Below are 25,226 nucleotides of genomic sequence, written 5' to 3' on the forward strand. Positions count from 1 at the left end.
TTACCAAAATATTAATATTTAACAACATTTCAAAAACTGAAAAAATATACTGTCGGCCGAGTCCAATAGACATAAAAAGTAGTTTAAAGCAATAACTAAAAAAAAGTGCCTTAACTAAAACAATGCTTTTAACTATAAACTTTTAAAAATAAAAATAAAAGACTGCAACCAAGTTATCTCAAAAAGTGAATTTTTTAAGTTAGAGCAAACTCATTTTCTCTATATGAAACTATTACACAAAGAGAAACACGACCATGCAAATAAAAAGAGAGCAAAAGGGTGACAAAAAGGCCAAAACTTTCATTAACCAAAACATAACATATGAAAATAAAAAAAGAAAATGTAGAAAATGTTACACATAACACACACATTAGGTGAAGTGGAGGTAGATTTCAATTTGAATCTCAAATCAGAACTTCCAGAAGAAGCACATTTAACAGTAATAATAGTTCCACGTTTAGCCTTCAACTGCATTATATTTTTTTTGGGGGGGGGGGGGGTGTCCGGCCGCCCACCCTAGCCTCCCTCTGTCTCCGCCCCTGCTTTCATGGGTTTCAAGAATGCCAAAGTATATGAAAATAAATCTTTAAAAGCAATATTATGCCACATAAAACATAAATATGTACACAAAGTTTATAAAGATATTGAATGGAGATTGTCTTCAATTGTTTTGGACCCTTGCACACATACATGAAGTCGGAATATGTGAAGACTATCCTCAATTGTTTTGACAACTTGAATTGAATGAGGATTGGCCTTAATTGTAAAAGACTCACAAACACTCATCACAAGTTCATTTATACATGTATAAACATTAGAACTTGGTTTGAATTAAAAATATTTATGGATGCAAATTTGAGTTGTCAACTTATAACCTAAATTACTCGAGTAATATGGTGCAGTTACTCGAGTAAGTAGTGGTCAAATTAGGATAAATTGATACATAATTATGATAAAAAGTTGAAATTAATACATAGTTTAAAAAAAGGGGGCAAAGTTATAATTTTTTTTAAATATACGAGCACAATAATCAATCAGCTGTTATATACAGAAGAGTTTATTTAGAAGTGAGAATAGATAATAAAAAAATTGTTGAATCTTTTATTTTATTTTTAATGTTTAATATTTTTTTAGAAAATATCACAAAATCTAAAAAGTAAAAAGTGCGAAGAGGTAACAATCATATATATATGAAAATGTTTTGTCGAACCTAACTAAGCTATATTCTTTCACTCCCTTATAATTATGTACTCCGATATTAAAAAAAAAAAATTATGTACTTTTAGAAGTATATAGTTATAATATTAAAATTGTTGTATTTTTTTTCATTTTTCACGTCAGTCGACATTTTCTAAAGAGACAAAAAAAAATACAACTTTAATATTATAACTATGTACTCTCCCGGAGTATATAGTTATAAAGAGGTAAAACGACACAACTTAAATATTTTAAAAGGACAAATTATTTTCCATATATATATATATATATATATTTATTTGAATATAAGAAGCATAAATTAATTTTGTCACGCGGAAAAGAGCAAATATTCTGCGTTCAGACGAGTTAAGAACCTGTAAACTGCATTTGATCATGGTATACTCAGCAAATCAAAGAGGACTTTTTCTTGTAAATAAGAACAACAAAAAGAAAACCAGTTCAGCATTTTATCGCAGATAAATTACTAGCCAATTGCAAATAATTAAAAAAGATTCACATAAACAATCCCCTTTATGACTTTATATTAAGAAGTGCACACTTTGATCATATTTTAAGGTATAATAATGTTAACAATAGCCTATTGCTGAAAATATAATACTAGCTAGCTAAGTTCCGATTGTTATATTTCGTAAATATTAAAATTGTCAACAAACATGAAACATGCTAATTAATTCTTAAAAGAAATAAGATTCCGCTTTCACATTATTGTTAGTCTATTCGGTCAAAGAATTATATATAATTGTTGCATTCATACCACAGTAATGTTAACGACCCTAACGAAAAACACATCTAATTATAGAAAGAGTGAAATATAAACGAGAGTCTGTTAAAACAGATTTTGAGCGTATAATAATAAGCTGTTCAAATGCATTAATCACACATGATTTACGTTTTGTATAAATAGCATTTAAAAATAGAAGATAAGCGTATGGCAAAAAAAGAAAAGAAAAGAAAAGACATAGTCCAAATGCAAGTAGCATTATCCTTCATATTATAATAAAAACAATTTGAGGAAACCATAAGTTGACATGGGTAAGACAAGGACTGGAAGTTTGACTGGAGAAAAAGTTGATTATTATCAACATTATAAATACACATAAACAATGGACAATCAAGTTTCAAGGCACAAAAGCACACAGAACAATCGTCTTAATTGGTGAGAAAATATACAATCTTACAAAATGGTTTCATGTTTTAATTGTCGACTTTCACTGAACTTTAGCAACATTGCAAAGCGTCTCTTTTGGTGGACTGATAAGCCTCAACCTCAAGTTCAGCCTCAGGCACCCAAGTTTCGTAAGTGAAAACCCTTTTCCTGCTTTCACAGAATTTCAGTCTTTGTTGGTTTTATTTCCCCGTTATAAGAATTTCACAGAATATCAGTTTCAAAGATCATCCGATTTTTTATTCATTTGAAAGCACGTTTGAGTATAAATCAAATTTTATTTCAACAAAATATGTCAAAAATTCTGAATTAAGTACTTATCGGAATTATACAAGAGAGTATACTTTCTACAAATCAGATTTGGCGCATCTGAATTTAGGTAAATTATTGGATAATTCATTCCTTCCTGCTAATTATAAGTTGATCCTTTTTATTTTAATTAGGTATTGAGGTCCTCATTTGATATTTTAACACACATAAATTAAAATACCTAGTGTTCTGTCTGATAGGCAGAGGTGTCCAGTCGGTGGCTGGTATATTTTATGTAGGATCTAGGTGTCCTCTCTCATGTATCTATGAATGAGATACCCTTGAGGGTAGGCTGATCACTGTGCAAAATAATAATCAACATAGTCAAGGCATGAGGTGTGTGCACAGTGACAAGTTAAGAGAGAGGGTTTAGAGAGTGTGTACCTTATTGATTTAACCCCGTATTTATAGATGTGTTACTTGAAGGAGTGTACTTCTGGGCCTCTTAGGAATATTGGGAGCCCAAGTCCAACTGTTTAGCTGTCTGGATAGAATCGTCATCAATAGGAGATTTCATTCCTTTTGTGCTGCCTTTTATTGATCCTTCTAGAATATGGGCCTTTGTCAGGTCCATAACACCCGGTACTCAGTCTTAGACTCATTGATCGAGAAGAACGAGAAATAGGTTTCAAAATGCCATAATTTAAAAAAAAAAGAATAAAGGTTAAAATCAAAAGCATAAGGAGTTCCGACTTTAATATTATAAATTGAAATGTTTGTTTGTTCCTTTGCAGCAATTGAAGAAGACGTTGCGCAGGGACACAATTTTAAGAGGAATATGCAGCAAAGTCAATCGTAATATAACCACACCCTGTGGTCAGTTACTATGTATCTCTCTTCAGATGTGAATTATTGCTGTGATCGTTTAGGTTTTAGTAACGTTCGGTTTAGTTTCATTAATTATTGAAGTGAAAGTTGTATTCTGTAATTTTCTTTTGCTTTTGATGTTTAAAAGTTGTAATCAAATTGTTGTAGCAGCCATAAATTTCTGTAAGGCATTCTCTTCTACGCCAATAGTAACAATGAGTTAAGTATTGTTCTCAATTCTGTCCGTGATTCCTGACGTCGAGTATAACTGAAGTGGGTATTAATAGAAATTATGGTTCAAAATTGTTGTTTCATTTCATCCTAATTCTAATAAATATACAAAGGGAAAAAATACTATCATTTAAAAGGACACAAATTGTGTCCTTTTAGATGATTTACACAAAGTATGACCGATCATATTTTGTGTAAAGTAAATCTGAAAAGCTGCTTTCTTTTTCTCTCTTTTCAGTTATATTGCAGATGTGTAAAGTGAAAAATTAAAAAACAACTTTTCAGAATTACACAGAATATGACCGGTCATATTCTGTGTAAGTCATTAAAAGAACACAACTTGTGTCCTTTTGAATGACACACACTAAACCCATATACAAAAGATCATCTGTTAGTATGTTACACGATCAAAACTAGATAGGAATGCTAATACAAGGCGTTTGGTACGCGACTTTTATTTGGAAACTCAGTAAAACATGGTAGGGGAACAAAGAATGTTGTGTTTGGTAGCTCAATTATGAAAACTTCCCAGGCCAAATATCATTACGGGAAAATGGTTCTGTGTGCTAACTTTGGTACTGTTTGTCAAATTAGAGATCTATAGAATTGGTGGAATTATCGAGTGTTCGGGGAAGCCAAATTTAAAGCGCAAAAATGTTTACTAAATTGCCCCCTCAATGTATACATTCTGTTGATATAGTCTTCGAAAAAGGTTCGTTGTTTTCATCGAATAGAGGCCAAATATAATATTTCATCGAATAGAATTCGTAAAATAACCTCACATTTCCACAAATATATTACAACTAACCAAACACACACTCACTAAATTTATTCATAATTTTTCGGATAAATTTGATCCTACCAAACAGTTTTTTAGTAACATTCCAGTACAATATATTTCCCTCTATATTCTAGTAATAATTATTTTCTGGATTAAATTTTTTTCTTTTGTACCAAACTCTCCCATAGTGTTGTCCAAAGGATGGGAAAATCATTGATAGAGGATAATCATTGTCATCAAAGTGGCTGTTTGACTAACAATCATGGGTTCCAGTGATTGTAAGAACTTGCACCGTTAATTAAGGAAATTAATCAGTTAATTATGAGTTTAATGAGATAATTCCATAATTGACCCTAATAATTATTATGAGACTCTAATAATTATGGTAAGTGAGTAATAATGCTGAAAGTCGCTTTTCTGACGAAAAGTGCAGATACCGATTCTGCTCGCGGTATAAGTGCGTACCGGCGAAGTATCCCGAAAAATTATGAAAAATGAGTTTATATTACTAGAATAATATGTAGGACTTATAAAACAAGTTTAAAATTAAAATAATGAGAACTGGTGCCAGAACTGATAGTGGCTATGGAAAAGCGCGTACCGGAAAGGTGCTGCGAAAAATATAAGAAAAATATGATAATTCTTGTAAAATTGAGTAGGTTCAGAATCCTAAGTTTGGGATTAAAATGCTAAGCGTAGAAATTAAAGTTAATACTGTGTATTTATTTCTAAACCGCCTATAAATAGAGGGTTGCACACAACCCTAGGCTGATCCTCCAGCCTTGTATGCGTGAGTTGGCTGCTGGGAGTGAGCCTTCTTGCTGGTCATCTTCTCCCTTAGTGTTTTTGCATGAAAAACCTCCAAAGTCTTCTCTTTTCCTTTGATTCTTCTCCTTCTTTCTTTGTAAACACTTGGTAGAGTGGTTTGGGAGGGTTGAGTCAGCCACATACTGAGTTTGTGCTTCTGTTTTGGGGAAGGGAGAGTGCTGGGTTGGTGGTTGGAGCTTTGTCTTGGTGGTGAGGGCTTCAAGTCGTCATCTTTGTGAAGAAAGAACCACCTTGAAGTGCATTTTCGTGCACCCTTGAAGTCAGTACCTTGGAGCTGACTTGTGAGCTCCAAGAGCACCTATGGTTGCTGTTTGAACCTTGGGTAAGCTTCACCAACCTTTGATCTTGAGTTTAGTGGTTAAAGATGGAACCTTAATGCATGTAATGGATTAAAGTTGATAACTTAACGTTGGGTATTGTTAAACACACCTTAAATCGCATGTTTAAGCTTCTGGATGCATGAAATGAGCCATCTTTGGGAAGGATATCTCGCGAAATGCAGAACTGCATTCTGTCGCGAAACATCCAGATATGCATATCCCGATATTGATATCCGGATATGGGGATCTGAATATCCGGATATGGATATCCGGATATTGGCAGATTGATATCCGGATATGGATATCCAGATATTGGCAGAGTGATATTCGGATATGCCCCCGACAAATATCTGGATATTATGGGTTTGCGAGGAACAGTAGCTTACTGTTCATCCAGAACTGATGTTTGGGGGTTTGTGGACTCTAGTTTGAGGAAGTTGAACTTCTGAGATAATTAACGTAAGTCAGAATCAATGGATTAAGGACTTGTGGCTTTGTGAGGAGCCTAAAGACGTAAAACGTAAGAGAAGGCGTTGTCTTTGTGATGTATGCTTGTAGTGCATGTTTATTGATATATTATTGGTCCATATCAGATTGTGATTCTGCTGTGTTTGGGCTGTGAGCATTGGTTGGACTCTTGGCTCGGATAGTTAGCTTTAGAGGTAAGCTTTTGTGTCCTCGATTTAGTCATTGTGTAGTTCCACCATACCCCACGGGGGAATGGTTATATGCATGTTGTGTTATATGCTTTGATATAATGAAACTCTTTTGAGCTGATATGTGCAATGGATTTATGATATGCATGTGGTGTTCCACCTATATGGTAAGCTTGAGTATGTGGTACATACAAGATGGTGAGACTGGGGTGAGGTGCAAGCGATGTTCCTTGTACTATTATGTGTGGGTAATAGACGTATTCCTACATTCTTTGGCCAGTAGATTATAGTATTGACACACATGACATGATATTCTGCTGCATTGCACTATTTTGGAAATAATATTGTTGAACTATTTTGGAACTTATATTGCACATCTAAGTGAGCTTGGGGTGGAAGATCCTTGAGGACCCCTAGTCTTACTGAGATTTCTTGTTTAGAGATCTCACCCCACATTTGGGGACACTTATTTCAGGTTCAGGTAGTATGGGGGCTGATGCCTCTAGCGGCAGGAGGCCGGAGCTTAGTTGATGAGTTTGCTGTTTATTTTGCTGATACGTTGGATGCTGGATATATCTGCTGATGCTTATGTTTTTAGCTTGCTTTTAGTATGTTGTTGATGTTGAGACTGATGTTGGGCTTTGTTTCCTTTTTGGGTGAGCATGGGGTTTGTCCATGCCACTTGGCTGTTAGCACTGTTATGTTGAGTTGTATAATCTGATAGTTGTTCGGTCTACGTGTTGTAGTTCCGTGACTAGAGACATACTTATGTTTTTAATGTAATGAGGTATTTCAGTTAGCTGTGTTTTGCAATTTACATACAGACGATGTTTTATTAATTGATTAATAAGGAAGTTGGTAATGATAATGACATCATAATTGAAAAGAAAAAGATATTCCGCATTTTTATTTAAGCGCAGCTTAATACGATGATATGATAACATTACCGGATATATACGAGGTGTTACAGTGATAATGAACTTATTCCCTTTAAGAGAGATCTCTTCAGTCCTACGAATAGAGAAAATGGTCGTCACCCCTTATAATAGTTCCAACCGTGCTTAAATCAAAATACCGAATTAGTTGGATAATCGATGAATATATATAAAAAAGATTGAAAGTTCAATGGTTGGAGAAGCACTTTTGAGAAAGACCTTTGAGTTTTGGTATTTGCCACATATCATGACAGTGAATTAATGAGATTTTTAGTTCAAGCTCAATCAAATTCAATCAATTATATAAGTTTTGAAACATTTTTCAATCGGGGATGTAAATTAAATTTAGAGAAAAATAATTTTATTTTTGATGAAGAAATATTTTTTCAGCCATATTTACATAAAAGTGAGCGGGTCTCATTCTGAAGAGAAGAGAGAGAAAATATTAGTGGGACCTACTCACTTTTATATGAGTGTGACAAATAAGTTTTTTTCTGCAGCAAAAGCTAGGGATATTCATCAATCGATTCAAACCGTGGCCGAATCAAAAAAATCGATAACCAAAATAACCAAAAATAAAAAAGCCGTATATTTTAATTGAATTGGATCAGTTTTTGATTTAGTTGGTGAAAACCGATTCAATCTAAACTGAGTCAATGTATTTTGTATTTATTATTTTCAAAAGAGGGTGAGTTGAAATCTTAGATGTTATTGATAGCAGACTATTTTGTTTTAATTTTTTATTATCTATTAATCTATTTTTACTCTTCATGAGTTTTAAGACTTGTTTTAGTTTGAACTTTGAAGACTTGAATTTTTCAATGATTTGTAACTTTCAATGACTTTATTTTGATAAAAATTGTGATTTATATGAGTGAAATTTTACGCAGGACTAGCCGGGCACTATGAGTAATTGTTCTTGTTTGAGTTTAAATGGCCACTCAACTGAAACTACAATTCAATTATACTCATATATGGAGTCACTACAGAATTTTACACAGTAGTACTTATCTCAGTCGTTGTTCCTGCTGGAGAAAGAAGAACATGCCTTAAAGAAAACTATTACTAAAACAATTTTACACAATAGTTGTTACTGCTACAACAATTTGATTACAACTTTTAAGCACCAAAAGCAAAAGAAAAAAAACAATATACAACTTTGAACTTCAATAATTGATGACGTAAACTTTCTGCCAAATATATACAATTCAATTTGATTACTAAAACCTAAAACTATCGTATAAGTATATATCACATCTGAAGAGATATATAGTAACAGATCCCAGGGATCGAGTGGTAATTATGATTGACTTTGCTGCATATTCCTATCAATAGTTGTGACCCCTTGGATGGTCTCGTTGTCGAATTTCTAAAGCTGCTGCGAAGGAACAAAAACAGACTTTTCAATTTATAATTAAATTCAGAATATTTGCATAACGCTCCTTATGCATGCTCTGTTGATTTTTCACCTTCATTCTCGTTTTTTTTCTAAATTATGACATTTAATCTAGGCACCCATGCATTTCTCATATGTATCAATGACTGAGACTGAGTATTAGGTATTTTAATCTATGTGTGTTAAAATACCAAATAAAGATATATATGAATATCTAATTAAAATGAATAGGATAGCTTAATTAGCAGGAAGGAATGAATTACCCAATAATTTACCCAAATTCAGATGCATGCGCCAAATCTGATTTGTAGAAAGTATACTCTGTTGTATACTTCCGATAAGTACTTAATTCAGGATTTTGGATATATTTTCTTGAAATAAAATTAAATTTGATTTATAGTTTTATACTCAAACATATGCTTTCAAACGAATAAAAATCGAATGAACTTTGAAAATGATATTCAAGGATTTTGGCAAATAATTCTTATAACGGGGAAATAGTGTATGATTTTGAGACATAAAACCAACAAAGACTGAAATTCTGTGAAAGAAGGAAAAGGGTTTTCACTTACGAGAATTGGATGCCTGAGGCTGAAGTTGAGGTAGAGGCTTATCAGTCCACCAAACGAGACGCTTTGCCATGTTGCTAAAGTTCAGTGCAAGAAAATTAAAACATGAAACCATTTTGTAAGATTGTATATTTTCTGACCTCTCTCAATCTTAGGCACTTCCAACCAGGATGATTGTTCTGTGTGCTTTTGTACCTTGCAACTTGCCTGTCCATCGTTTATGTGTATTTATAATGTTGATAATTCTCAACTTTTTCTCCAGTCAAACTTCCAGCCCTTGTCTTACCCAAGTCAACTTATGGTTCCTCAAATTGTTTTGATTATAATATGAAGGATGATGCTACTTGTATTGCATTTTGGACCATGTCTTTTCTTTTCTTTTTTTGGTATACATTCATCTTCTAATTTTTAATGCTATTTATACAAAACGTAAATCATGTGCAATTAATGCATTTGTACAGCTTATTATACACACAAAATCTGTTTTACACGTTTATATTTCACTATTGCTATAATTAGATGTGTTTTACGTTTGGACAAGGGCCTGGCTTTGTTGTTGTATAAATGGGATCTCAATTTGAAGATTCTATAAGGACAAAAGCATTTCGAAGTGTGTGTCGGAGACCTTCAACCACGAGGAACTCATCATTGGATAGCCATTAAAAGCACACCAAACATACAATGCAAAGTATATATATTTGTGATAAAAAAAATTATAATATTTAATTCTTTATTAATAAAATGAAAACGAAGTTATAACTACTTAATTATATGAACTTGATATCGTCAATAATAATTTTATATTTCTCTAGAGGAAGGAAATGATTGAGTGCAGAGCTAATCATCGGTGCATACTATTATATGCAAAAGAAATTTTTTTAGAAGTGAGAATATATAAATGATAAAATAGTTAATAAAGAATTGTTCTATATTAAGTTTTTAAAAAAATGCAGAGGTCAAGTAAGGTTCCGGTTTTGTGTATTTAGGGGAAATTGAGGTTAAGGTGATTCTGATTAATTGACGAATTAGGATTTGGAAAGACAAGAACAAAAGGGGAAGAGTCTGATTTGGAGGTGCCGCCTACCAAACCTGAAAAGAAGAAGAAAAACAAAAGCAGAGACTCGGGAAGTAGAGAACCCAAACAAACAAGAGACGAATATGCCTTGGCTTTGTCGAAATTACTCTCTTGGCCTTCCCACTTTTTATGTACTTTAAATACTTTATATTTGGACCAAGATAAAATAACATGAATGATGTTTGATGAAAGCACACCACTCCACAAATGTGCGAGGTGACACTTAAATTGGAGAAGAAGTTATAACTAAATGATAATATATATATAAAGATAATTATTATTAGGTGACTTATATTTAAAATGAGTAAATAAGAATGTATTTTGTTTATAGTGGATACATATATGATCCGTTAACAAAAAAGCGTTGTGTATATGCAGAGATTCTTGATCTTAAACCACTAACACATTAGGGTAGAGCATGCAAATAGAGTTAGATTTTTATGAAAATATTTTTAGTAATCCGTTATACTAGTACATTTTTTTTAAAAAAATTGGACAAAAAATATCACACCTAATTACCATTTTTCTAGATAGAGGTGACAAAGTGGACGGTCCGACCACTCCGCTATCAACCTGTTAAAAAATGAACCAGTCTCCATGTCCCATTTTTAAAAGTGGAAATGGAGTAGCCCAAGCAAATCCTTTGTGAAGAATGCATACTGTCATCTTACTGAAGTAAATGTTGGAAAGGATAGAGTTTGGACAGCTATTTGGAAATGTAGGGGACCTTATAGGATTGCAGTATTCATCTGGCTTGCCCGCCTAAATAAACTTCCTGTTAGAAGTATGACAGGACAGTGGAATGAGGGGGATTTACTTTGTCCCACTTGCTATGCTGATCAAGAAACAGTTTTGCATACATTGAGAGACTGCAGGGTGGCTAGACAAGTCTGGGAGATATGGTTCTCAGGTAACATACCAATCGACTTCCTAAATGTTGAAGGAGTAGATTGATTTAAACTCAATCTATTTCAATCTTTTTCTAGTACGCTATGGCACTCTTGGAAGGAGATTTTCTTTGTGACTTGTTAGTTTCTATGGCAGTGGAGAAATTCTACTGTCCATGAGGATTTTTTTGAAATGCCTCAAGATCCTATCCATGCAATTCTGATTTATTTGGCTGATATGAAAAGATGTAGCATCCCTGGACCTCCTTGCTCAGGTCCAGAAAATTACCAAAATTCTGGTGGTAGTGGGCAACTGACGGATCAATATCAAACCAGAATTTATGTTGATGGTGCTTACAAATTGACTTCTAGTATAGGAGCTTGTGGAGGTTTCATCTGTTCCTCTAGTGGATAAGTGGATAAGTGGTTTTTCTTTTAATATAGGTATTTGTACAGTGTTGGGAGCTGAGTTATGGGGCTTATACCATGGTCTCAAGATGGCAGGTGACTTGAAGTTCAATAAGGTTTGGATTGGTTGTGATAGCAAAGAGGCCCTGATTTGTTTAAAGGAGGATGCTGAGTTTTGTGGGTTTTCTTCCTTAATTTGCAAGATCAGAAAAGCTGCCAAGGAGATAGATCATCTTCAGCTGGAATTTATCCCAAGAGAATTTAATGTTTCTGCTGATTTCTTAGCTAAATTAGGCTTTAGTCTTAAGGGTGAAGAGTTGATGTTTTACTCCTCTCCCCATGTTAATATTTTACCTTCTTGGTTAGATTTGAGCTCCAATTTGTCAATGGAGCATATGTGCTTGAACATGCATAATCTGGTTGTTTAGTTGTTTATGGGCTTGGCCCTCCTTTTTTATCAAAAAAAAAAAGAGAAGGAGAAGGATCATTTTGTAATTTTGAAAGATAAAAGTACTGGATATTTCATATTTGTTTCATAAGAATCATTTTGTGGGTTCAAGGTAATGGCGGACCCACTTGCGGGAAAATGAAAATGCCCGCAAGTGCGGTCATAAAAAAATTTACTTCAGTTTTTTTTTCTTGGTTGTTGGTGGTTATTTGTCTCTTGGTTCAATATATATATATATATATATATATATATATATATATATATATATTAAGAGTAAATACCTTTTTAAGTCCCTAACAAAAAACATAGTCCCCCATTTTAGTCCCTTACAAAAAATATTAGTCTTGAGGTCCCTAAAAATTTTAAAGTGGATATATTTAATTAAAATCGTGGTCCCTCATAAATTCAAAAAAGACCTATATTAGTCCTTCAAAAAGACCAAAATGGGTCCATTTTGAATTTCATATGGATAAGGTGGCTATTTTTTTTTATAATAGACTAAAGTGTGAACCGAATTTTTTGTTAGGGACCAAAAAAATATTTATTCTTATATTAGTTAGCAACATAGTAACGTACGGAGATGATTAAAATAACGTAGCAACGCAAATTGATTAAAGAGAAAACTTATTCTTTCTCCCTTGTCACGTACTCATTCTCATGCTCTCTTTATCCTTTATTTTCTTTTTCATTTTTATAAAAAGAGAGGATTGATTGCAAAGAATGTGCGGACATAAAAAACTTTTCTGGATCCGCCACTGGTTCAAGGGATCAAGCTTGCAACTAGTTACAAATGATTTCACCAACTGAATTAATTTGTAGGCTCAAGTTTGATTATTGGTCAAATCACGAAGAATAAATGCATTATATTAGCAACAAAGTAGTTTAATTCCATTGAAATTATTTATTTAACTTTTTGTTATTATAAAAATGTAATTATAGATCAAAATAAAATATATACAATTTATGTAAGTTATGGTAAATTATCATTGGGTTTTATAAGAGTTATGTTGTAGGAAAAGTGATTGTGTAATGTTATAGAGATTTGTTTTGCGTGCCGTAGTTTTTTTTTTTTCTTTTTTTTTTCAAAAAGTGTGAGCCCCACAAAATGTTGTGTGTGTAGAAAAATTTATTGTATAACAAATGCAAAACCCATTATCATTTTATAAGAAAACATTGTGTCAAACTAAAGATGCGGTTGGTGAGAGATCCAGTGTTTGCTGGTTGGAATGAAAAAGCAAGGATTAAAGTCGCTTGTCAAATAAGACTGCTGCACGGGGACCTTGAAAGTCAGTCATTGACCAACTATATCCCACACAGTCACACACACACAAGCGTTTTGCGCTCCTTGACTTCAAATAGTTCATACTTCATAGTTCACACTACTCTCCACCAAATACTACCAAAGGAACGTTGTTCTGGTGTTACATATTATTCTGATTTCTACACACGCATATATAATTTTAGTTAAATAATAGTCTGGCAACATGCATATACGGGAGACAATTGGCATTTTAATACATTGATTACTTTCTTTATCTTTTAATTTTTATGGTGCTTAACAACTTTTCAAAAAAAAATGCTTATTGCGGAGCAAGCAAAAAATATTAGCTCGTGTCAAAAATTCACCCACTAAAATTTTAACTTGTGCAATCCTTTTATCTATTTTGCATAGTCACCAAATTTAACCTCTATCCATGCCAAATTCTAATTTTTTTGAAAACTAGCGCCCCAATGTGACTCTGCCACTGTTCTTTAATGGGTTTCGAGAATGCCAAAGTATATGAACATAAATGTTTAAAAGCAATGCAACATAAAACATAAATATGTACACAAAACTTAGTTTATAAAGAGCTTGAATGGAACTGTCCGCAATTGTTTGAACCCTTGCACACATACATGAAGTCCAAATATGTGAAGATTATCCTCAATTGTTTTGACAACTTAAATTAAATGGAGATTGTCCTCAATTGTAAAAGACTTACAAACACTCATCACAAGTTCATTTATAAAGACAAGCAATCTGATAGAACATTTTTTTGTGTGTTTTCAACTTTTTTATTTATTATTATTTGAATTTGACGAGGCAACCGAATAAATCTTGTATAAGACATTAGAACTTGGTTTGAATTAAAAATATTTATGGATGCAAATTTGAGTTGTCAACTTGTCTGAGTTACTCCAGTAATATGGTGCAGTTACTCGAGTAACTAGTGGTCAAATTGGGACAAATTGTTACATAATTATGATAAAAGATTGAAATTAATACATAGTTTAAAAAAGGGGTAAAGTGGAAAAAAATTTAAATATAGGAGCACAATTAGGGGGTGTAAATGGACTACGTCGGCTTACAGGGGCCTACGGTCTAGCTTATATTAGGTCAAACTTGACCTATTACAAATAGTAAAATAGAACAGATATAGGCTTTTAAAAAAATGTATTTAGAAAACAGATAATAGGCTTTTTTGTACATGTCAGGCCTGTAAATCTACAGGTCGGCATATATCATATTATTTATTTTAAATAAAATAAATAAAATTATTATTTTAATATTTTTGAATAATTGACTAATATTATTTTAGTTATTCTCTTAATTGTTAAATGTTTAATAGACTTAAACAGATTAACAAGCCTAAGTCAATGCTTTTATTTTTTAAATATAGGTCAAGCTAGACTTGTAATTGTGGGTCTACATAGGCTAACAGGCAAGGCCAAACCCAGTACTTTATGCAGACCTGGTCTATTTAAGTCAAAGTCTAGCCTAACCTAGACTATTTACACCCCTGAGCACAATAATCAATCACCCTTCATATACCGAAGAGTTTATTTAGAAGTGAGAATAAATTGAATTTTTTATTTTTATTTTTTAAGTTTAATTTTTATTTTTATAGAAAATATCACAAAATCTAAAAAGTGAAAAGTGCGAATAGGCAACGATCATGTATATATATATATATATATGTTCACTTTTTTTACAATGTAGATAACTTATTTACATTGAGCCTAAAATTACATCATTTTGAGACAGAAATTAAGGTATTTTTGTAATTATAATTATTTCCGGGTTATTATAGTCTATTTTATTATATATTTTTTTATTTTTCAACCTAAAATAACGTCATTTTGGGAGCGAATGTAGATAACTTATGTAGAAATATTAAAGTGTATATATATATATATATGAAAATGTTTTGTACTTTTAAAGAACCTAAGTTATATTCTTTCACCCCCATATAATTATGTACTCCAAAAATATTAAAGTTGTAATATTTTTTTTCACTTTCCACGTCAGCCGACATTTTATGAAGAGAGAGAAAAAATTATAACTTTAATATTATAATTATGTATTCCCCGTAGTACATAGTTACAAATGGGTAAATGGACAACTTATGTATTTTAAAAGGACAAATTATTTTTCATATATATATATATATATATATATATATATTATTTGAATATAAGAAGCATAAATTAATTTTGTCACGCGGAAAAACGGAAATATTCTGCATTCAGACGAGTTAAGAACCTGTAAACTGCATTTGATCATGGTATACTCAGCAAATCAACGAGGACTTTTTCTTGTAAATAAGAACAACAAAAAGAAAACCAGTTCAGCATTTTATCGCATATAAAATACTAGCCAATTGCAAATAATTAAAAAAGATTCACATAAACAATCCCCTTTCATATTGTGAGTTTATATTAAGAAGTGCACACTTTGATCATTTTTTAAGGTATAATAATGTTAACAATAGCCTATTGCTGAAAATATAATACTAGCTAAGTTCCAATTGTTATATTTCGTAAATAAAATTGTCAACAAACATGAAACATGCTAATTCTTAAAAAAAATAAGATTAATTAGTAATTACACTTATTCCGCTTTCACATTGTTAGTCTATTCGGTCAAAGAATTATATATAATTGTTGCATTCATATCACAGTAATAATGTTAATGACCCTAACGTAAAATAGAGAGTCGAGCCAAGCTTTGGTCTTAAAATGTTAAGCTTGTGTTTGAATGTGTCAGCCTGACCAAACTTGTTATCTGTTATGAATATAATTATCGGTTTGTGGCCTGCCTTGTTTACAAAGTCTGATTTAGCATGTTAAAAAAAAAAAGACAACTGGACCCACCCCAAATCGGATTAGTTACGAAGCAATGAACTGATTGGAATATTTTCAAAACTAAAATAAAAAATAAGACAACAAAAATTTATCCAAATAGAATATACCATCAACAGCACTAGTAATTCCATAAAATTCATAAATTCAATGTATATCGAAACATCATAATATAAAACAAAATCATTCAAAAAGTCTATTTAATCAATAAAATGAGGTGAAATAGATTGAGGAGAGAGAAAAGAATATTACTAGTAGTATAAAAATATAGAATAAAAATAAAAATAAATATACTAGGCCAGTCTAAGAGGTTCTAAGGCCGAACTTTTGAATTGAAGATTGAGACCTTTTTATTAAACGAGCTTTTATACAAGTCCGAGCTTGATTCCAACAACCAATTTTAGGCATGTAAGCTCAGACCTTCACGAGCCGAACCAAAAGTCTCTGGTTCGTTTATCACCCTACATAAAACACATCTAATTATAGCAAGAGTGAAATATAAACGAGAGTCTGTTAAAACAGATTTTGAGCGTATAATAAGCTGTTCAAATGCATTAATCACACATGATTAAAGTTTTGTATAAATAGCATTAAAAAATTGAAGATAAGCGTATGGCAAAAAAGAAGAAAGAAAAGACATAGTCCAAATGCAAGTAGCATTATCCTTCATATTATAATAAAAACAATTTGAGGAAACCATAAGTTGACATGGGTAAGACAAGGACTGAAAGTTTGACTGGAGAAAAAGTTGTGAATTATCAACATTATAAATACACATAAACAATGGATCGACAAGCAAGTTTCAAGGCACAAAAGCACACAGAACAATCGTCTTAATTGGTGAGAAAATATACAATCTTACAAAATGGTCTCATGTTTTAATTGTCTTTCACTGAACTTTAGCAACATTGCAAAGCATCTCTTTTGGTGGACTGATAAGCCTCAGCCTCAACCTCAACTTCAGCCTCAACCTCAACCTCAACCTCAACTTCAGCCTCAGGCACCCAAGTTTCGTAAGTGAAAACCCTTTTCCTGCTTTCACAGAATTTCAGTCTTTGTTGGTTTTATTTCCCCGTTATAAGAATTATTTGGTAAAATCCTTGAATATCGGTTTCAAAGATCATCCGATTTTTTATTCATTTGAAAGCACGTTTGAGTATAAATCAAATTTTATTTCAAGAAAATATGTCCAAAATTCTGAATTAAGTACTTATCGGAATTATACAAGAGAGTATACTTTCTAAAAATCAGATTTGGCGCATCTGAATTTAGGTAAATTATTGGATAATTCATTCCTTCCTTCTAATTATAAGTTGATCCTTTTTATTTTAATTAGGTATTGATGTCCTCATTTGATATTTTAACTCACATAAATTAAAGGGAATTACTTTTCTTATGTTATATTAAAAAATAATTATCTCCTACACTCACATTTTTCAAATGCAAATGGGTCCCATAAGATTTTTTTCTCTCACCTTCAACTTTTTTCTCTCTCATATCTTTTGTTTGAGCATGAGATAATACTTCTCTTATGCAACATAAGAGAAGTATTACCCTAAATTAAAATACCTAATACTCAGTCTTAGACTCATTGATCGAGAAGAACGAGAAATAGGTTTCAAAATGCCATAATTTTAAAAAAGAATAAAGGTTAAAATCAAAAGCATAAGGAGTTCCGACTTTAATTATAAATTGAAATGTTTGTTTGTTCCTTTGCAGCAATTGAAGAAGACGTTCCGCGGGGACACAATTTTTAAGAGGAATATGCAGCAAAGTTACTATGTATATCTCTCTTCAGATGTGAATTATTGCTGTGATCGTTTAGGTTTTAGTAATGTTCGGTTTAGTTTCATTAATTATTGAAGTGAAAGTTGTATTCTGTAATTTTCTTTTGCTTTTGGTGGTAAAAGTTGTAATCAAATTGTTGTAGCAGCCATAAATTTCTGTAAGGCATTCTCTTCTACGCCAATAGTACCAATGAGTTAAGTATTGTTCTCAATTCTGTGTGTGACTCCTGACGTCGAGTATAACTGAAGTGGGTATTAATAGAAATTATGGTTCAAAATTGTTGTTTCATTTCATCCTAATTCGAATAAATATACAGAAGATCATCTGTTTTAGTATGTTACACGATCAAAACTAGATAGGAATGCTAATAGTAGTGTTGTCCAAAGGATGGGAAAATTGTAACATCCCCGTCTCGAACCGGTTCGTTATACATATGGTACTAACATGCAGCAAAATTAAACATGCAGAAGTGGAAGACTTAATTAAAAATTTACTTCTTAATCTACGTAATTCTACGAGCTAACTTTTTCCTTTTCTTCTACGCTTGATGTATTGCATAGCATTTTACTTTTTCCAATTTTAAACACAATGTACCAACCTATATGTCGACATAGAGTATCTTTTCCTAACTTATTAATCCTGAAACCGTAATTAACGGTCACATTACCATAGGTGCATGACAACTAGTGCCAGCCCTAACGAAAGGAAACAGACAACATAACAACTGTAAATTGGACAATCCCGGGATTAAATCCCTCACATAAACATATCATTGCCAATCAGAAAAGTCCAATACAATGTATATATATCCAGTGGCTAACACATTGCCTCTGACTAAAATACATCATAAATAAAGTATGGCTCCATGCCAGCGAAAGTAAATAAAGAACTGATATCTGACATATGCAAATACGAGGCTACCTAACACGTCTCTCAAAAGAATGGACAATGATTGTAAGAATGCATGACCACATATTATGCCTCAAAATAAACTATACAATCATCCACAATATAAAACACATGCCATATATATATATCGTGACCCCAAAATAAACATATACAACATGGTATCTCAAAATGAAACTATCTAATCCAAGTAGGGCCATCTAATGATGGGTGTCTGTTCTATTATCACTGTTGCAGCTCCTTTCCCCGAGAGGATTCTCCCACCGTCGGCACACTTGAAATCATGTCCCCAAAAAGGTTGAGATAAAAATCTCAATAAGCTCAGGGTTAATGGGAAATACCCATCCCTGAGCCCACTTCCTATAAGAAAAGTCAGATAGAAAGTACAAACAACTTCGTATACATACATATTATATCAGAATATATCTTATCAGCCTAGCATATCAAAGCATAACAGACATATCAGAGTATGTGACATCCAAGAGCTTAGATCCTCCGGTGGATATTGTCAACATATAATGTGACTCCCAAGAGCTTAAATCCTCCTGTGGGATAATTACACATATGTACGTAGTGACCTCAAAGAACTTAGGTCCTTCAGTGGATTAGTCTATGCATATACAATCAATGGCCATGACTAACAACATACAATTCAAATCATTTTATCATACATATCTATATATGAATGCACCTATACAGTCAATGCATCGATATATTTTACTAGTTTGTGGAAATATATTATTACCATGTAATATTGGAAGATTTTAAAAATAGAAAGTTTTTTAGGGTTTATAATCTTATTCTGCGAAAGGAAATAAAGTAAACCATATTATATAACATAAATTACGAGTTTACTTTTTATGTTTGTTTGTTTTTTTATTTCTTATAGATATCCCATCTTTTTAAATGAGACTAATTCCTTCGTGGCATAAAATTTGATTTTACGTGCGTTCTAAGATTAATCTACTACATCAAACACCTTTACAATTGCCAACCGCGTGAGCTGTTAGTATTCAACACCCATGATATGAGAAATTAGGTCCTAATTAAAAGTGGCAAAGTGGGCGGCCCGCCTCGTCTTGCTCTACTCCGCCATCAACTTGCCAAAAAATGAGACAGCCCGCCCCGCCCCGCTTTTCAAAGTGGGTTGAAAAACTCGCCCGCCCCTCCTTGTTTGGCCAGTTGGCCCACCAGCTCGAGCTTATTTTACACTGACCTGCCTCGGCCTGCCTATGCCCGCTGTGAACCCACCAAAAAAAGATTCCGCCCCGCCCCGCTTTTGAGATGGATTGAAAACCTCAGCCCGCCATGCCCTGTTTAGTGGGTGGGGCGGGTTGGCCCGTCAAGCCGAGCCCGTTTTGTCGGCTCTAGTCCTAATCATTAATGTGCATATATTAGAAATTAAAATAACTGCTTTATTATATGCGTTCTTAACAAAAATTAAAAGAAGGAACACAATGTATGCCAATGGGAGTGGTCAAAAGTGGCTGTTTGACCAACAATCATTGGTTCAAGCGATAATTAACTTGTTCGCTTTAGGAGAGGTCCCTTGAGCCCTAGGATAGAGAAAATGGTCGCCACCCCTTGTAATAAGTCCAACCGTGATTAAATCGAAATATTGGATTAGCTGGATAATCGATGAATATAAAAAAAAATATTTGAACCCCGAGATTGAAAGTTCGATAATTGGAGAAGCACTTTTGAGAAAGACCTTTGAGCTTTGGTTTTTGCCAAAGATCATGACAGTTAGGGGTGCTAAACAAACCAGGGGCCTTTGGCTCAGCTCGTGAAAGCTTGAGCTTATATGTGTAAAATTGGTTGTTGGCACCAGGCTTGAACTTGTATAAAAGCTCATTTAATAAAAAGGCCTCAGGCTCCAATTCAAAAGCTCGGCCTTAGAGCCTTTCAGGATGGCCTTTTATATTATTTTTTATTTTTACTTTATATTTTTTATACTAATAGCCCTCTCTTTCTCCTCAGTCCATTTCACCCTATTTTATTGGTTAAACAGACTTTTTGAATGATTTTATTCTACATTATACTGTTTGGATATATATTAAATTTATGAATATTTATTAAATTATTAGTGTTGTTGATTGTATATTCTGTTTGACTAAATTTTTGTTTTCTTATTTTTTTTAAACAGGCTAAACCGGGCTTTTATTTTTTGTAAATAAGCCAGGCCACAGGCCGATAATTATATTTATAACAGGTAATAGGCTTGGTCAGGCTGACACATTTAAACACAGGCCTAGCCTTTTAAGACCAAAGCTCGACTCGGCTCGGCCAGTTAACACCCCTAATGACAGTGAATTAATGAGATTTTCAGTTCAAGCTCAACCTAATTCAATCATTCATAAATTATATAAGTTTTGAAACATTTTTTAATCGGGGATGTAAATTAAATTCAGAGAAAAATATTTTTGTTTTTCCTTCAAAAAAAAATTTCTCCGCCACATTTGCATAAAAGTGAGTGAGTCTCATTCTAAAGAGAAGAGAAAGAAAATATTAATAGGATCCACTCACTTTTATATGAGTGTGGCAAATAAGTTTATTTCTGCATCAAAAGCTAAGGGTGTTCATCAACCGATTTAAACCGTAGTGACCGACCCGAAAAATCGATAACCGAAATAATCAAAAACCAAAAAAAAAAATTATATTTTAATTGAATTGGAATGATTTTCGGTTTGGTTGGTGAAAAACGATTCAATCCAAACCGATCCAATGTATTTTGTATATATTATTTTTAAAAGATGGTAACTTGTAATCTTGGATGTTATTGATAGCAGACTATCTTGTTTTAGTTTTTTATTGTTTATTAATCTATTTTAACTTTTCATGAGTTTTAAGACTTGTTCTAGTTTGAAGACTTGAATTTTCCATTAGTTTGTAATTTTGAATGACTTTATTTTATTATAGTTAGTGATTTGTATGGCTGAAATTTTAAGCAGGACTGGCCGGGCTTTTTACTTTCATACCACTTTGAGTAATTTTCTTGTTTGAGTTTAAATGGCCACTAAACTTAAACTAAAATTCATTTATACTCATATATGGAGTCACATACAGAATTTTACACAATAGTTATCTCAATCGTTGTTCCTGCTGGAGAAAGAAGAACATGCCTTAAAGAAAACTATTACTGCTACAACAAATTGATTACAACTTTTAAGCACCAAAAGCAAAAGAAAAAAGCAGAATATAACTTTGAACTTCAATAATTGATGATCTAAATTTTCTGCCAAATAGAAACTAAAGCTTACCTTAGAGAAGGAAACTAAACTAACCTCACGTTACTAAAACCTAAAACTATCGCATAAGTATATCACATCTGAAGAGATATATAGTAACTGATCCCAGGGATCGAGTGGTCATTATGATTGACTTTGCTGCGTATTCCTATCAATAGTTGTGACCCCTTGGATGGTCTCGTTGTCGAATTTCTAAAGCTGCTGCGAAGGAACAAAAACAGACTTTTCAATTTACAATTAAATTCAGAATATTTGCATAACGCTCCTTATGCATGCTGTTATGATTTTTCACCTTCATTCTTGTTTTTTTTCTTCTAAATTATGACATTTAATCTAGGCACCCGGCCATGCGTTTCTCATACGTATCAATGACTGAGACTGAGTATTAGGTATTTTAATCTATGTGTGTTAAAATACCAAATAAAGATATGAATATCTAATTAAAATGAATAGGATAGCTTAATTGGCAGGAAGGAAGGAATTACCCAATAATTCACCCAAATTCAGATGCATGCGCCAAATCTGATTTGTAGAAATTATTGTATACTTCAGAATTTTGGACACATTTTCGTGAAATAAAATTTGATTTAAACTCGAACATGCTTTCAAAAATATTTTGGAGATTGATGATATTCAAGGATTCTAGCAAATAACTCTTATAATAACTGGGAAATAGTGCACGATTTGGAGACATGAAACCAACTAATAATGAGATTCCTTGAAAGCAGAAAACTTACGAGACTTCGATTCCTGAGGCTGAGGCTGAGGCTTATAATCAGTCCCACAAAAGAGACGCTTTGCCATGTTGCTAAAGTTCAATGAAAGAAAATTAAAACATGAAACCATTTTGTAATTAATAAGATTGAATATTTTCTGTCCTCTCTCAATCTCGGGCACTTCCAACCAAGATGATTGTTATATATGCTTTGTGCCTTGAAACTTGCGTGTCGATCTATTTTTTATGTGTAGTTGTAATGTTGATAATTCTCAACTTTTTCTCCAGTCAAACTTTCAGTCCTTGTTGTCCAAGTCAACTTGCTTTGTCCAAGTCAACTTACGCTTTCCTCAAATTGTTTTGAGTATAATATGAATGATAATGCTACTTGCGTTTGGATAACAGTGACCTATTTGTCACATTTTAAAAAAATAATTACTTAATTGTCACACAAACAGTAAAATTTTTCAAGGTGTCACGCGTACAAGTTCGCGATAACAGATAGCCGAACTTAATTTGCTGACGTGGTTACCTAGTTCGCTACTACCAATAGCGAATTAGGTATACTCTGAACAAAAAGATAACACGTGTCAACTTCTCCCAATTTCGCTAGACATAGCAGCGAAGTTTGTGTGATAAAAGTTTTTTTTAATTTTCACGCATGTCTTCTGTGTCCGTCGTTATCCTTTCTCTTTCTTCTTTGAAGTTTATAATTCGGTTCTTTAAAAAACATTTCAGCTTCAAAGTCCCACTCTTATCTCAACAAAAACGCATGAAACTCAAATCGAAAAAAAAAAGTTGTAATGCAAAAACAAGAGACAAAAGATTCAAAATTTTAAAAAGCAAGTCTTCAAAAAACTTTTGAAATTTCAAAAGCAAATCTTCAGAAAACGTGATGATAAATCTTTGTTATGCATAAATTTTCAAAGAAGAGAGTGGGTAAGGAAAGAGAGAGAAAGAACACCTCTTAAAAAAAACACGAGGCTTTTGAAAGAAGAGAGAGAAAGGGCAAGAAAATGAGGCCTCTTCAAAAAAAAAAAAAAAAGCACGGTTACCAATAAAATAAAAGGTCACCTAGTTTGCTGGGATATATAACGAATTTGGGAGAGACTGACACGTGTTCTGTTTTTGGTCAGTATATTTTGATTATTTAGCTAGTTCGCTATTAGTAGTAGCAAACTAGGTGGCCACATCAAAAAACTAAGTTCGCTATCTACTGTAGCGAATTCGGACACGTGACATTTTAAAAAATAACACTGTTCGCATGACATAAAAGTAACTAATGTGTGGTACATTGGTTAGTGTTCCTGCGTTTGGACTATGTCTTGTATCTCTTTTTTTTTTTTTGGTATACACTTATCTTTAACTTTCTGATGCTATTTATACCAAACCTGAATCACGTGTGATTAATGTTTGAAAAAAATATAAAGACATTGAAAATCTATAGTTTGAAACTGTTTTTTGACCGAATAGTTTGTTCTTATTTACGAAATTACAATTGGAACTTAGATATTATATTATCTTTTCAGCAATAGGCTATATATTGTTATTATTCTCCCTTATAAATTATAATATGATCCAAGTACGCACTTCTTAATATGAAAGGGCATTGTTTATGTGATTTTTATATTAGTATTATACAGACAGAGCAAAACGCCCGATGTGAATGTGAACTAATTAATTACTACTCGGCTGTATATTGACTTTTGTTTCCATTGTTTTACTATAATTAATGTATTTGCAATTTGCTATTAATTATTTATCTGCGATTAAATGCTGAACTTGTTTTCTTTTCTTGTTTTAATTCACAAGAAAAGACCTCGTTCATTTCCTGAGTATACCACACATTCAATTTACAGGTTCTTAACTCGTCTGAATGCATAATATTTCCGTTTTTCGGCTTGACAAAAGAGATTGAAGCTTCTTATATTTAAATAAATAAATAAATAAATAAAAAACCCGAGTAAATGGAAAGAAAAGGATTTTGGTTTGATTCACACGTGTCATACTTGAGAGGTGTTTAAATATTTTCATCCTTAACCTGCCTCGCATTCCGGATTAGTCTCATAGCCGGCTCCAAGAGTCGATACTTGTGGATAGTGACGTACCCAAAGAAGATTTTTTATGTCCACACATTTAGTAACGGGGTTCGGGAGCAGCGCCCCCAAATTTTTTTTTTTAAAGAAAATTTCAAATGCATTAAAAAACAAAAAATATAAATAAGAAAAAAAAAACTTCACCTTAACTTAAAAAATTATTCCCAACACCTTTTTTTTAATCAAATTGATTTATTGTATGGCATCATAAAATATCTAATAAAATATATGTCATCCCATTTTATCCCACTGTATTCCATTCATTTCCATTCCATCCCTCATTAAATATCCAAACAAAGCATAATCTACCCAACATTA

The 25,226-nt window shown here is 32.6% G+C and overlaps 1 protein-coding gene across 1 annotated transcript; it reads left to right on the plus strand.

The window, feature by feature from the left end:
- Nucleotides 1–11,076: 11,076 nt before the first annotated feature.
- LOC133297809 (uncharacterized) lies at nucleotides 11,077–12,013 on the plus strand. The gene is made up of 2 exons (XM_061497018.1): nucleotides 11,077–11,200; nucleotides 11,622–12,013. The coding sequence occupies exons 1-2, from the start codon at nucleotides 11,077–11,079 to the stop codon at nucleotides 12,011–12,013; spliced, it is 516 nt and encodes a 171-aa protein (XP_061353002.1).
- Nucleotides 12,014–25,226: the final 13,213 nt, after the last annotated feature.

The sequence above is a fragment of the Gastrolobium bilobum genome, unplaced genomic scaffold (genome assembly GCF_033153095.1).
Source record: "Gastrolobium bilobum isolate Gb01-03AN ecotype WA unplaced genomic scaffold, APGP_CSIRO_Gbil_v1 utg3870, whole genome shotgun sequence".
Taxonomy (NCBI): Eukaryota; Viridiplantae; Streptophyta; class Magnoliopsida; order Fabales; family Fabaceae; genus Gastrolobium; species Gastrolobium bilobum.

Bases quoted from the DNA above. Each gene is read 5' to 3' on its own strand.
- LOC133297809 (XM_061497018.1), top strand. From the start codon at position 11,077: ATGACAGGACAGTGGAATGAGGGGGATTTACTTTGTCCCACTTGCTAT. The intron at 11,201-11,621 runs GTAACATACCAA...CTTTTAATATAG, and splicing joins CTGGGAGATATGGTTCTCAG to GTATTTGTACAGTGTTGGGA.